Below are 16,391 nucleotides of genomic sequence, written 5' to 3' on the forward strand. Positions count from 1 at the left end.
ACAAGTGCCCATACACGAAGGGAATACAGAGATGTAAACAATATGAAATATGTATTATTTTTGTTTATATTGTACTAGTGCAGAAAACTTATATTTACTGTATTTTACTGCAAATAAAGTACTAAAGACCATGCCTGCAAGCCAGATATAATACAAAGATGCTACACAAAGAATAGCATCAAAAAAGATGCAAAATGTTTTCTTTCTTGGGAAACACAGGAAACAGTGAAAGGATTAGCATAGGCATCACTAACAAACTAAAAAAAAAAAAAAAAGTACTATTTTGAATAAAAGTATAAGCTAAAACTGCATTATTTTTCCCAAAGCACATTCGAGTCCTAATACATTATTCCATTTACAGTATCATTCACAGGTGTTCAGTCTACTACCCTTAACAGTGTATTCTTTGTGAACTACCATAAATGTCCATCACATATTGAAAAGGGTCCTCAAACTTCTTTCACAAGGTGAAACAACCAATGTTCTCATCTGGCTTTCCACAATGCGGGATAAATAACATAATACATCATATGAAAGAGAGAGAGAGACTGAAAACTAACACCTAATGCCTTAAGAAAGTGTAAATGAAAGAAAGAAAAAAAACAACTTCACAAAAAGGTGTATTGGGGAATGATCATGTAAAACAGAGCAAGAAACCATTTCAGGCTATCACATGTGCCCAAGGGATTATCAACAATATTCAGACAATTTTTAAACACATTTTAATCTTTCCTTAAAAAACCACAGGTGGCAGAGACAGCTCAACTTTCCTAGCAATCTTATCTAACATAATTATTCTTATTGTTAGAAAATCCAAAATCGACTTGCTACAAAAGATGACTTCCTGCAGTCTTCTGCAGTTTCCTGCAGTCTTCTCACCACCCTTCGGTATTCTTTGGAATCTCACTACATGAGTCTTGAACAGTGGTGCCTATATGTGAACAGAATACACTCCCTGATTTTTTTCCATAGCAGAGAAGGGTTATTTTTTTTGTTATCTTTGCATATCTCAGTTACAATCAGTTTGATTCAATGATCGCTTTGTGATRTGTTCTCCATAATTTCTTTGGAAGACGATTACCTCCTAAGTAGTATCATGATCACTCACTAATTACATGATTTGTCTTCTCCTTTTCTGTAATTTGTATTTTTTTTTCTGGAAGCTTTCCTAAAATCTCATTTTTCATACTAGCATTTTAGTCCCTTGCATGATACTGATTCCACCTCCAAACGTAAACAAGCTCTTTATTCCAGCAGCTATCACAGTAGAACTATTAATTCATTAAGAATATAACACTGAATTTAGGAAAGTTATGAGTGGAACCCAGTGAGTGGAATATCATTCCAATCTGACAGTGAAACCATGGTAACTAGCCTACTTTTCTAATAAGTTCTACACATTTTTTTTATTGCAGTTCRATTAATGTATTTATATGTTTCCCTAGCGTACTTCGCAGAATCTCACATGAAAAATATTTCTGAACCCTTACAAGATTCAAAATATCTTCTACTTTTCATTTTTCTCCCATTCATCATGCCTCTACTATGTTAGCTAATAACTGGCCATAAGTCACACTGCATATTGTTTTCTACAAGTTTTGTTACTGTTTTGCTTTTTTTAAATTCAGCATTACATGCAGGCACTGTTTTTTCTGTTAGTAAAATGTCTGAATGTAGCTTCTTAGTGTACTTTAGATTTCTGCACAAATGATAACTAAACTCAGTCTTTTTTTCTATAATGGATTCATGTATTCTTCAACACTGATTTACTGGGTGAATAGCTATTTCTAGTGCACGTTTCTTTACTTTAAAGGTGTCTTTGTGGGCCTTGTCAATACAGAAAAGCAAGCAATTATGATACAGTTYAGACAAAAATCTTATTCTGTTATCATCCCTCCCCCTTTTTAAAATAAAACGACGTGTTAAGACATCAGATTGATTTTATTTAATATAATATCCAAACATGAAATGCCCTAGTAAGATATGACTTATAGGTAAGTAAACACAAATTTGTATATTTCTCCTATTATTTATTACAGTATATAGTTTCTTGTTTTAAGGTTAAAAAATAATTTCAAATGGAAACGTGCCTTGATAGATGACAAAACCCATAATATCTCAAGAAATTCAAATATTATAATTCATAAAGTTACAAGTGCGATTGTACTCGAGCCGAATTTTTCCAAGCAAGTTCAGGATGAAACGATGAAGATGTCATTATACTGTAACTGTAGATTTTAACATCTGGATCAGTACCATTTGCAGATCAAAACACTATCTTTGCATCTACCAGGATATACATGGACGAAGACGAAGATCTCAGCTGTGATGCTGTATTGATCACTTCTTCATTCCTTTCCCAAGTTATGTAACAATTTCRTATTTAGATTATGAGGCAATAAGGTTGTCCTGAACAGTGCCAGAGAAGTAAGCCAAATCAAACAATGTCTGCATATACTCAGATTTTTCTTAATAGTGATCCAGAAAACAATATAAAGTTCTATTCACTCCAGTGTCCAAGTTAGAAATGATTAATTCATTCTACTAAGCACAAAATCAATTCTTCCGTGGCAAATCTATTACTTCAGAATAGAAAGTCCCAGGTGTTTTAGAAGTCTCTTATTATCAGTGCACCAAATATTTTGGTAGGAAACAATCCTTTTTACATTAACTTCTATGTACAACATGGTGTTTTATATAGAAATGTTCTTATTAAACTGCATATAAGTAGAGCAGCAGGCTGACGGCGAACCGTTGCTTATTTCATTCAGTATCACCACACGCACAATATTTAAGTCCCACAGGCTTCCGCCACTCTTCAGTGAATCCAGGCATTGCATAACATCACTTGCCAAGGAAGCGCAGGGGAAAGAGACATTAACTTAATAGGACAATTCTGACAAGACATTTATCCGGGATTTTTCAGCAAAGCACACATGATATGTTCCTGATTAGTGCAAAAAAAAAGGCAGGCAAATTAACTACCTTGTCAGTCCAAATAACAAACCAATCAATTACATTCTATCCAAGCCTGACAAGCGAATTCAACTTTTTGTCATAATAAGCTTATGGTAGAGAGAGAGGATAGCTGTTCTCCTTTACTYTGGGTACTCTATTGAGAGCTTTATCCAGATATATTAAAATCATATTTATAAAAGAGGTTTCCAGGATTGCCTCCGAGGATGAGTTGTGGTAGAGTTGTGTCTCATGAAGGGTATCTACACAGTAAAGTGATAAGAAAAAAATATTAACATTGAAAGATCATAGCAGCTCTGCTCTGTCTTATGAAACATTTTAACACCATACTAGGTTTAAGCAACTTGTATGGTCAGATACAACTAGTACAAGACATACTGAACTTTAAGAGTCTCAAAACACCCTTGAAGGTGCCAAAACATAAAACTTGAGCTGTTTATACTGTGTTAAGTATAGCAATTTTTTGCTCAATACAGCTCAAACAAGAAAGGCAGTCCATCTCAAGAGAGAGAAAATACAACTTCTTTTTTTTTTTTAATCATAATAGCAATAATTTAACACAAGTAGGCTTGATCATACAAGCTAGTTCCACTCATTTYAAAACTCTAACAGAAGTAGCCATGGAACTGACCACATGATGAGCATAAAAGACATGGGTACCATGTTACAGCTTAAAAAGCTTTTACAGAATACAAGTAAAGAAAAGATTTAGGAAGTGATTTTTTCTTTTCTTTCCAAATTCCACTTGCCAGTTCACTACATAGAATGCTTTAGTCATTTCTAAAACAATGTCATTATTCACATCTTCACAGCACTTGCCAAGAGATGCTTACATGTTCTTCCTTTGCTCCTTGTATTCCTTGCCTTTTGACATCCTCATAATGCTAAACTATTTCTTAAGAGTGATTTTTTTTGAAATAAATAGAATTTTCAAGTGTTTTGCTCTCCACATTTAATCTCTTTAAAATTGCCTCCAACATAGGACATGAATGGAGTAATTTTTTTTAAACGCAAAAAAGATTGTTTTGTGAGATTTTCAGTGGAAAAGAAGCTAGCGTTGCCTTTGAGCTGTCAAATATAATTGCCTTTCAAAGACAGACCTATGCTGCACTTTTTTATTTTTTTCTACTTTTGAGGTTTATTAAAGTAGAATTTTAAAGAGGAACTCTCATGTGATGTCATACTTTCATAAAATAAAAAGTTACAATTTGAAGTCCTGCAGCACTGCCACATACTCTTAACTGTTCTTGCTATATTACATTTAATTTAGAGTGTAAGGATACACCATGGGCAATGACGAAAGCGTTGTATATAAATTTATTCCAGTTCTCCTTTCACTTCTGTTTTGGAAGAGGGTGTTTTTAATGTTTTTGGAACATGATTAATTTTTTTAAAAACAGGTGTCTTAAACTGCACCATCTGAATGAGGTCACCAGAATGCAATGGGCTACCACCTATCTGGCTAGCACATAGGATAGTTCAGCTACTACAATAAGAAGTTAATTTAACAACAAGCTCACAAATCAAAATGCACTGAAAGCCAAAAAAAGTTCACAGATAGTTCCAGCTATAGAGTAAAACTATTTTTATTTTTTTTAGTATTTAGTATGTTTTAGGTCAGAATGCCAAAACAGAGGCAGAGAATAGGAAACATAAATAGTTTATGCCTATACCTATGATATTTATAATATTTGTTTAGATTACCAGATATTTTAAGGGAAATTATAATATTTTTAAAGGAAATTTATTTTGGATTGATTAAAAATATATTTATTAAAATACTTTTGTATTATTTTTAAAATTTGACTTGACACCCTTGATTTTTTATCTTCACCTTTCTCAATTCCAATGTATAATCTAGTAAAAAAAAAAAAGGGACAAGGAAAACACTACCAACTTTTATGTATAGTTTAAGCAACAACAGACTGCTGAAAACAGAGGACAAAGGAATATGCATGGATAAATACAGCAGCAGTTTTCTGTAGCTTGTAAGTCACAAACAGAACTGGTAGCTGATTACTGATTTGGGGAAAGCATAAACTAGCACCTGTTCTGAGACTTTTACTCAGTAGCTTACTTTCTCAGCTTTTGAATTCTTCCATCTATAAGTTTTACTYCCAAACCCTCTTCGACCCAAGAACTGGTCCCATTACAAAGCATATTTAGAAATTTTCCTGCATTTACTAAATTACAATCAAATACACTATAAAGGTTTTACATTAAACTGAGACACCTATATTTCCATTCTAATTTCAGAATTTTTTTTTGTTTGGATTGCAGTACCCAGAGCTTCCTTGAACCCCTAAATTTAGGTCTTCCTTGAACACCTAAAATTGCATTTCCACTGTTGGCTATTTACTCAGTGCAAAAATCTAAAATAAACAGAGGGCAAAATGTGAAAACTTTCTTATCTTTCCCAGCCGTATAGAAAACAACCATGGCTAGGGGAGAGGAGAAAAAAAAAAAAGAAGGCATCATAAATAGAGCTTTCAACAAGGAGGTTTTCATGCGCATTATTTTCTCCCCTCTACAGGAACTGTAAAACAATTCAACCTCCCTCACTCTCCTCTAATCATACATGATCACATTTACTCCCTCTGCCTCAGTTTCATAAATAACATGTAACAGGGGTCCTTGTACAAATTTCCTTTTGAAGGGAATTTATAGCAGAAGAAAATCAGAAATTATTTGGTATTTTGGAATTGCCAAAGATCCATATTCCAGATTTCCATATGTGTAACAGCCATTGAAAATTCACCGTAAGTAAATATGATGTTTTTGTTAGTATGCTTAATCCTTATTCTTTTTTAACCATTTTGTACTTCTTTTCATCACTGTAACTATCTCCTAGGAAGAGAACAGTGGTTTTGTTTGCTAACTGGACACCAGGAAACTACATTTGCATACTGTACTTTCAATTTATCCTCAAAAGCGTGAAGGAATGTAAACTGTCTCTACATACCTTATAAATTCTAAAATATTTGCACTTGCACATCTTCTAACTTTGTAAAGGCTAGARGGGTATTTGAGCAGGTTGGCAGGGTAGAGAAGTTTCCTCTGATGAGATACGGTAGTAATCAAAGGCAGAGAAAACAGAGCTTTTCAACTACTGCAGAAATGCCGATAAAGACCAAGTATTTTTTCAGAGGGCACACAACAAACTAATTGAAGGGGATACAAGTAATACGCATTTTTTAGAATTCAAGCAACTTGTTATCAGGAATTAATGTGCACCTGCAACTTCAATAAGTGCATGAGCGTTACTGGTTTCATTTGTTAACACTGATCAAATTGGAATAAAACTCCACCCACAGAACAGCACAGAATCCAAGGTATAACCAGGATAGAAAAGCTTTGCTTCACGCCAATCGCAGCCATGGTGGAATATAAATACTGACCTTGGGAGGTGGCCAACAGCATCACTGTTGACTGGGGCAAGCAAAGCCACCCAATAGGTGGCTTGATTTACAGAAATACTGGACATATTTTGAAGTATGTCTATTTCAAAATAAGCAAGGCATATGTTTTTCAAGCAAGTTCAAAGCCAAGAACAAACTATATATATTCAATTCCAAAGGTTAAATAAAATCTGGGTATCAGTTATGCGAAATGACTTCCTTCAGTATTAGAAGAGTCATTTTCCTTCACTCTGCAATGCCTTTGTGAATACAAACTTCAGAGAACCCACAGGAGACATGAAAAAAAAAATCAGTCAATACACTCAGTGCTCTACATGAAACTCAGCTTTCTCTTTTAAGAGACCACATTTACAGACCTTGTCACAACAAGGTCCTTGATGCTATCGAAGCCATTTCAAGATACTTTAATCACTAGCAAAACTCAGTAACCTGACAAGACAAATTTGGGCCAGAAAGATTTCAGTAACTTGAAAGGAAGGTTATTGACTGATGTAATTTCATTTGGATGTGACTGAATCCAATTGATCTGTTTGGTTTTTTTTTCTGTTTTTTTGCAATGCATATCTTCCTTCTGCAGCTGTCTCTATCTGATTCAGTCTGCGAGTCCAAGGAGTGACTATCCGTTTCCCCTCAAAGCAAAAACTCCTCCATCCTCCTGTGCAAGCATTTTCATGTTTAATCTCTATACTCACTGTAAGAAAAAATATGTACTCAACTGAACACTTAGATTGGGCATTTATCCAAATCTGGCGATTGCTAACATATTATGTTCAAAAACAGATAGTAGAACATATCATTTCTTTGTATTTCATACCAAAATAGGCTTGTTAAGGCTTGTGCAATATGAGGTGATATAAGAGTACAAAGTTAATTCTCAAATCTTTAGCAGATCTACACTAACTGAGTAATTTAAATTGAAACAGGCTGTACATGGTTTCAGTTGAGTACTTAAGGACATCCAAAATAGTAAATTGTTTGGCATTTAAAGAGCATAATAATTTGTAAACACATACGTATGAAGTTAAATCTTCCAACACAAGTTTAGTTTACAATAGTTTTAATAGAAAAGAGGTCTACTGGTAGACATCTTTTTATTATAGAGGATAAACTTCAAGAGAAAGAGCATCATGGTCAAGATGAGGTGCAAGCAAAGCCTTCAGTCGAAATGAACCAGCCACCGCTTCCAGATCTAGTCTTTGTTAGCACTGTACTTTGGTGCAGTGCTAAAAGTAAGTAACGGTTATGCTTCATCAGAGGTAAGGTTAACTCAAATTGACTCTGATATGCACCTCAGAGTGGCTTACGTGCATAAATGCATTCTTTAACTTCTTCCAAAATTCAGTACAACTATTTCAATTCATTTCTTCTTAAGGTAAATTTAAAAGTTTACTTTTTTTTTTTTTTGTACTGCAAATAATTAAATATTCTGACACCTCATCTCAAAGACAAATCACTTTAATTTCAGACTAGACCAAACTACTCATCTCTAAGTAATTTAGAGGGATCCATGACTAAACTCCTCACCAATACACAAACTGCAGTTTTCTTCTTGTTTTCAAAAATGTAACAAATGACAAAATGGCTTTACTGCATTTTCCATGGTAATAACTAAAAATCTGGCTCATAATTCATCTCATGTATGCTGCAATATAGCATAAAACTTTTCCCCTCTCTGCAATACTATTGGTATCAAATAAGGATTTAACTGTCATTTCTTTCTTTCGGGAGGTGATACTTTTCAGATATTTGAATAACTTAATGATTACAGATATTATCTTAATTTTATGATAATGAATCATTATCTGAATCAGGATATGGCAATAAGATGTTGCAAAAAATGTAGCTGGTAGATCATCTCTTTTTAAAGTACAAAACAGAATTTAACAGAATGTTTCTGTTTAAAGAATGATTAATGACTGCAATATAGATTCTAAAAGTATCAACATCTAAAAGTAAAAAGGTTCAGAAAGTTCAGAAAAGAAATGCAGCTTTTTATTGAGATTCAGAAAGAAATGGAGCCTTCTACAAAACAGAATTTTATATTTACAAAAATATCTGCAAATACTAAACTGATCCTCAATCTTTTTTAATAATTGTGATCGCCCTCAAATACTGTGACATAGAACAAATTTATCCCTGGAACAGAACTACAATTAACCCAAGAGTAATCATGTGATAATGTCAGTAAATGCAATACAATTAAAATTGTCTTGAAGCAGTGGAATTCACAACCTTGGAGCACCTTCTCAAAAATAATGACTTTACCACATACTCAGTTTTTCTTCAGTTTTTATGTTGGTTCTGAAAGCCAACAGATGGGCAATTTCATTAAAGCATATTTTCTGACAGCAAAGTTTCATATTATGTTCAACTATGTCATGCAATAAATTTAAAAAATGCAAAAAAGTCTAAACAAGAAGACAAAGAATAGAGGTAATATAAGCACTGAAATTTAAAAAGCTATTTTACCTATGCAATACACACAAATTTGATTTATCATGTCTGAATTTTGAATTATGCAGATATTGATCTTGTAAACCAAATCTATTTCTTAACACTGAAATATCTTTTTTTTCAAAATACAAGATAATATTTAATGTATTCTGATCTACCACTTACGGAAATTCATGGTTTGAAAAATAAAACTGTTTCACAGGAAAGCCATCTGGTATACAGCTCTCACACTAGTTGGGTTTTATTTTTCCCTTTCTCTTTGTTCAGGAAGATGGGATGAAATGAAACAAATAATTAAGAAAACATTTGCACTGCAGAGGTAATTTGGCTTTTACTCATTTTATATACAAGTTTGACAAAATAAAAATGACTAGCTGGCTTAGAAACCAAAACCTGTAAGTCTCCCTCTGATTAAGAAAAAGGGGCTAAAATCAGCTGAGTTCTGGTAGTCCTTCAGTGCCTTCCTATATTTTTGTATCTCAGAAGTCAATAAAAGTTCTGTCACAACTCAGTGTGTATGTCTAACCTACATATTTTAATGTTGTAAGAGTGTTTTTGTTTTGTTTTTTAATCATAGTTATGGTACCTACAGTGGCCTTCTGCCTAGACATGCCTGCAGCAACATTTGCAGAAGATCCACAAAATTAGCCCCAGCATTAACTGCTTTGCTTAGTCCTAAAGTAGGTCAAAAAAGCTTTGGATGCTGGTGGGGGTAACAATAGTTGAACAGTATCTTCCCAGCAAAGATGCCTTGCATAAATATTGCACAGTTAAGACTCAATCKATCAGTAGTCAACAAAAGTGAAATCAGCAGAGGCTCAATGAAAATGTCTAAATTTTATATATTATACAATTTCTTTGTTCAAGTACTGTGACTGTGCCTGAATTTCTATTATTATGACTGCTGCCACTTGTCTAAGCATTATGTAAATATACTTGTATATTTATACAGCTTGTATTGGAAATAAAAATCCAAGCCAAAGTAGCAATTCTGGTCTCTAGCTCAGCTGCTGTTCTATTAAGCACATATCTAATAATAAATTTGAGCAGTGTCACTGTTGGTAACAGGGTTTATGTAACTCACTTTGCCTACTTGATCCAGAACACAGATTCAGGGCTAAGAGATGGGTTATGTATTTTTTCCTCCTCAAGAAATATATAGTACTTTTCCTTCTGGTAAGGGCACTGGAAACTTCTGGTAAGGGCACTGGAAACATACTGCTACAGCGAGCCATTTTACAATATAAAACACAACGTGTGAACTGTTTAACAAACCACTGCACTTCATTACAGAGTTCACAATCTGTGATATAGTTATTTCAATGTCTGTAAAATACACAAGATTCGCTTTTAATATTTTTCAAGGTAAATTATAATGATAATACTGAAACTTTATTGCTTATGATAACATCATGTCCACAGAACAAAAGAAGGGATAAGTATGGTCTCTTATCATTTGCTAAGATACAAAAATTACAGATGAGCAGTAAACTACTTCATCATGAATAGCTCTATTGGAGATATCGGAAGACGAGAGCTTGGCTTGCTGAAGAATTGCTAGGCAGAATCCTGTGAGCAGCTACTACAAAAGGGAATGGTATCAAGAGATGGTTGGTTTTAAAAGAAAATACGTTCAGAGCTCAGAAACACACCACCCCATTATGCTGCACAGGCATATGAGGAAATTCAGCAGAAGGCCTGCTTGGCTAACCAAGAAGCTTGTTACTGAAAAGGAAAACAAATAAAAAATGGAAACAAGGGAATAGGAAGGCAAAATCCCAGAGGGACCCAGAATGACAGTGAGAAACACAAGGGCAAAGGAAAGGAATTCTGCACGGATGGAGATTTAAAGGAAACATGAAGGGAATAATGACAGATAACGCAGGAGACAAGTGTTCTCCTTACTAAATGCCTCAGTCTTCTCAGCTGAAACTTGCCCTCAGACTCTCAGGCACACCAGAATAATTTGGGAAGGACAAAACAAAACAAAAGAGCCAACAGCAAGAAAGAATCAACTCASTGTCTACTCAGGAGAGGCTGTCTGCAAACCATGGACTCAGAAATGACCATGCAACGTTTCTGAAAGTGTTATGTTGCTTGATACAATTGTGAGGGTCTTTTATATGATCTAAGAAAAACTGTGGCAATCAAACAGACCACTGACAAATGGAACAATACTAATAACACATCCATCTTTAGAAAAGGTAGGACCAAGGAAATCATAGGCTAGTTAGCCTCACCTCTGACCCAGAAAGTTCAATGAGCACAGCATCTTGAGAATCTTTTTCAAACGTATGAGGAACAAGAAAATAACAGAAAGCAGCCAGTAAATATATATCAAGGGCAGATCAGGCTGGACCAATCTCTCTGCCTTCTGAAATGACATTGCACTGAAATGATTAACTATATGAACAAGAGAAGAATCACAGTTGCAATATACTTCCACTTCAGAGTTAAGGCTTTTCAAAATTTTCCACAACATTCTCATTACCAAATAAAGACCAGATGAACGGGCTGAAAGTCAGTTAGACTGTTTGGCTCAAAAAGCAGTAGACTGGAGCTTGAGTTCTGGAGGACATCAATAACATGAAAAGTTTCCTAGTGGTTAAATTTGGGGCTAATATCATTGTTATCTTTAGAGGTTGTAATAATGAGACAAAAATTTATTCTGCAAATTTGTGATAGATGCTCAATTGGGAAAGGTGGCTGAAATATGTAACAGTAAGCTTCAATCCTACTGTTGCTTGAAAAACTTGACTAGACCAACAGAACCTCATGAAGTCTATCAGGAAGGCTGGAATTTTGCTTGAGGGCAGAATCAGCACAGACTGAGAACCAGCTGGCTGAGCAACAGTGCTGCTAAAAAGGACTTGGAGGAGGATAAAGCCAATGCCAGACTTGGAGTAACTCAACAAAGGCAGGACTAATAAACCAAGAGGTTATTATGAAGCAGAGAGTCCACTTAACAGCTACCAAGATAGTAAGTGGCCTACAGAATACAACATAGGAGGAGCAGTTCAGGAACTGGACTGGAAAGGAGAATGCTAAGAACAAAGAATCCAGCTGCAATTCACAAACAGAATTAGAAAACCACAGAATGAATAAGGCTGGAAGGAATGTTTGGATATCATCTAGTCCAACCCCCCTGCAAAAGCAGGATCACCTAGAGCACACTGCGAAGGATCACATCCAGGCGGGTTTGGAAGATCTTCAGAGAAGGAGACTCTACAGTTTGTCTGGGCAACCTGTTCCAGTGCTCTGTCACAGTCAAGAAGTGTTTCCTCATATTCAGATGGAACTTCCTGTGTTTCATTTTGAGCCCATTGCCTCTTGTCCTAGTTGGTCACCACTGAAAATTTTCTGGCTCCATCYTCTTGATACCCTCTCAAGATCCCCTTCAGTTTTCTTCAGGTTGAACAGACTCAGCTCTCTCTGCCTTTCCTCACAGGACAGATGTTGCAGTCCCCTGATCATCTTCACAGTCATAGCTGGACTCTCTCCAGTAGCTCTCTTGTACTCTTGTATAGATCTCTCTTGTACTGGGGAGCCCAGAACTGGACCCAGCTGAGTAGGGGTGGAGGATCACCTCCCTCAACTGTTAATACTCTTCCTAATGTGCTTGTGGATACCATTTGTCTTCTTGGAAACAAGGGCACATTACTGGCTCATGGTCTGAAATCCACCAGCACTCCCAGGTCCTTTTCTGCAGAGTTGCTTTCCAGCAGGTCACCTCCAGCCTGTACTGGTGTCTGGGGTTATTCCTCCCTAGGTGAAGGGCCTTTCACTTGCCTTTGTTGAACTTCATGAGGTTCCTTTCCACTCAACTCTCCAGTCTGCCAAGGTCAATCATTTGAAAGGCAAAGTTACAAAGACAGTGCAGGGAAATTCTTGCCAGTAACTGATGATAGCACAAGGTTTAAGAGCAACAAGCAGCATTTGGCAGGTTCAGACTGTATATTAGGAAAATCTTTTTTGCAATGACTACAGCAGCACTACAACAGGTTGCACTGAAAGTTAGGAGTCTGAATCTCTAGAGGTACTGAAGACTCAGCTAATTGCAGCTACAGCTTATCTGAACTAATGTTGGTTATTCCTGTCGTGAGAGGGAGATAGGATTATACGAGCACCAGAGGCCTTTCCGACAAAACTTTGTACGACTTAAACAAGTAACCTAAGTAACAATAATCCAACTTCTAGACAACAATTAGTTGACTGAAAGGGAAGAAGTGACATGTCAGACCTGTAAAATGGCAAAGGGAAAAAAGGAAGGAGTGAGGTTGAACTATGTGATCTCCAGAAGGTCCCTTTCAGTGTTAGCCATTCTGTGATTCTGAAGAGTTTTTACATCTGCAACCTACTATATGGGAAAAAGACAAGCAAGAAATTATTTTATCTTGTTCTAGATACTCTGGAAGCTTTCCTTTCAGCTATTAAGAATAATCCCTACATAAGTCATTAGTTTTTATTATTTCTAATTCCTATGATCAGGAGGGTAACTATGTGTAAAAAAATGTGATGATCACTATCTGGGTCAGTACTGGATTATCTGTCAGTTACAAGGAAAAGTAAGAAACTACCTTCTAACTCTGCTGTAGACAGCATCCAACCATGTGCATGATAATATCAGGCTTCTAAGAGGTCTACAAATCCAATTTATAAGTCTTATTGCTTCCAATTATTAAAACACTGTGTCCCTGATATGATCTTAAAATTCAAAGTTATCTCCCACAATAAGGGCAAGTAACTTATCTTTAAAAGGTGATTGTACAACTTGCTGAAACCTAGTTAGTAGAAAATCCCATCCCCCCCAAAAAAGGGTTACGCAGATTATCTTTTTAACTGGGAGCATATCTAAGCATATTTGTAGTCATTATCATAAAAAAAAATCATGTAATAATACAAATCATTTGTAAGTCTTCAATAAAAATAATATGTATGAAATAATCTTTATCCTAGATGCATTTGCAAACTACAAAGCAAGTCAGAAAACTAAGGCAATGCAATTTCCATCCAGAAATGCAATGAACCTACATCTTCCCCTTTTCCAGATTTTGATTTATGAGAACAGCTCCACTGACTTCTTAAGGAACACACAGATGAAATATACACCAAAGTGAACTCCAATTTACTTACAACAGTAAAATCATCACTGAAATACCAGTGAACAAATACAAATCACCAGTGAACAAATACAAAACTTAAGATGAAACACAAGACTAAAACAAACTGGAAACTTTATCACAATATTACACTGAGAATGCAGAATACACTATAACAATGGAAATATGGTTTGTTTTATCTGAATCAAAAGTAGAAATATTTTTGAAAGAAAAAGAGCATTTTATTTTAATACATATTCTCACTCTATCACTTCTTGTCAGTAAATCCTGTGAAAGTGCTTGCAAGTGTGACTGGGATAACTCATSCTCCTCTCATTTGGAGGGAATAAAAATTCAGCTAAAAAAAGTGTTTATGGGGAATGACTAATCAATATGCATTGGACTTAGGTAATACATCAACATTTTTCCTAACTCAGAATACAGAATATTTATACGTAGATCAGTTGAGCTAAGACTATGCAAATCATGCTAAATGCTAAATTTTGTTTAATACTGACACTTCCTCAATTTGTCAATGGTAGCAATCCTTATCTATGGACATGCTCAGACATCTGAGAACTTACATAGCATAGCTGTGCCTCTCTTGGATTGAAAAGAATTTCAAGGAGCTGTTTTATAGTACAGCTAATCTCCTATAATGCTGCACATGCCAATGCTCAAATTTTTCCATAAAGAAACTAACGGGAAAAGAAAACAATAGCTCAAAAGTATGTAAAGACTTGGGGACAAAGTCCTTACATACCAGCCCTAATCAATCCCCTGTTCAAATACTGTGTTTTCAAAATAGAATATCAAAGAGAATTTTCATTATTATATTAAAGATCCTCCATCACCTACACTCTCTCAGCTTCACTGACTGTACCACAGCCCTGGTCCCTAGCAAATCTCTTTCACACCRGCTTCCTGTCCCTGCCTGCTCCTCCCCAGCACTTCAGTCTGTGTCTCCCCTCCCCAATCTGCCACTGACGCATCTTSCTCGTTCCAGTGTCTTTGTCTAATCTGCACAACCTCTGAAGCTTGAAAATCTGCTTATTTCCATTTCTCTCTATGTCATCTTATCACTGTCTCTCAATCCCACTTCTCCAAGTTTGCCATTCAGACTCAACTCCTCCTTTAGGTTGCCAGTGCTAGTCCCACTGTCACCTCCATACCTGGCTGTGTCTCTTCCACCAGACGGTCACAGCTTAAGAGTTCAACTGTCTGTTAATCACAGTCCCATTTCATACTTGGCTTTACCAGAAAAAATAGTTAAGATGTAAAGGCAAAAAAGCAAAAAACATGTTAAAAATCAGGCAAAATATTCTGTGTGTCTGTTTTATCTGAAATGGTATAAGGAAGTGGCTTGAGAAAAATGCAGACATGATAACCTTGAGAAAACAACAGACAAACTGAAGATGGTGAATCAGCAAGATCAAGATCAGTCTGGGCCAAGTAAGAACAGGGGCTGAAACATCTCCAGCTTACTGATGACCACCTATCCCACAAAGATTCATCAGGTATCCACTCTGGATGTGTGATGCTCATAATGAAGTTCAACCCAGCAGCACATTAGTCCTCACAATCTACTATGTGCTAATAAATAACTGTTGGGTATTTCTACATATTTTACTTGCACTCACTATGCATTGCAATATTGTTATTGTTGAACTCACTGTCCTACTTTATGCTTCTTGCCCAGTGTAGCACTCTGCGTTCTGAGGCAAACAGACTTCCATTGATCACCGTCACAGACACGACGTCTAGGCTCGCCATTCTCCATTCATGCTCTTTGCTCATCTGGTAACAACTAAAGACTAAATTACGTAAGTAATAATATTTTGGAATATACTTAATAAGTATAATGCCATGAAAAACACATTCCGAAAAATACTGACATTTCTGGGGTTGACAGAGAACACAATATACTCCAAAGCTACTGAAAAAGGCAACAAGATGTTTAGTAGTAGTACTGCATGTGTATGTTTTTTTTCTCCTAGTAACATGTTAAGTAATATGTTTACATCCATTAAACATATTGGCAGCTGATAAATTTTGGTCATCAATATTTTCTTCCATTTCACTTCTATATGCAAATATTATCCTAGAAAAGCAACCAGCTTCCCCAACATTTCCACGTATAACTAGTTAGAGAAAACATACTTCAAATTTTTTAATGTGATGTTATTTATGCTGAAAATACTGTCATCACCTCATTATTTTCAGAGTTTTCATTACCTAAAAAGGTATTTATCACTTCATATACATGGCTTATTAAAAATGCAAAAATCAAGGGAGCATGAGATTTTTTTCCAAAGTGTCTCATGGAAGAGTAGAATACTTTTGAAAGGAATATTAGAATATTAAAATATTATTTTCATGGTTAGAACAAGACAATATTCAAATATAACTAAGTGCATAAGCTACTAGTTGAGGTGTTAAAATA

General features: G+C 35.4%; 1 protein-coding gene across 3 annotated transcripts in view; it reads right to left on the reverse strand.

Moving 5' to 3' along the window:
- The window catches only part of PHF14 (PHD finger protein 14), a 147,320-nt gene that overhangs the window by 58,626 nt on the left and 72,303 nt on the right, over positions 1–16,391 (reverse strand). Inside the window, exon 17 of one of the 3 annotated variants that reach the window (XM_026036247.1) lies at positions 2,210–3,218. The exons of 1 other annotated variant lie outside the window; for it this stretch is intronic. In XM_026036247.1, the coding sequence (XP_025892032.1) occupies positions 3,206–3,218 (13 nt within the window). In that variant the 3' untranslated portion in view covers positions 2,210–3,205. Of the gene's footprint in view, positions 1–2,209; positions 3,219–12,642; positions 12,683–16,391 lie in introns of those variants that run through there. One more of the 3 variants, XM_026036248.1, reaches the window with a different exon arrangement.

Source organism: Nothoprocta perdicaria, unplaced genomic scaffold (assembly GCF_003342845.1).
Source record: "Nothoprocta perdicaria isolate Ctin4 unplaced genomic scaffold, notPer1 scaffold_173, whole genome shotgun sequence".
Lineage (NCBI taxonomy): Eukaryota > Metazoa > Chordata > Aves > Tinamiformes > Tinamidae > Nothoprocta > Nothoprocta perdicaria.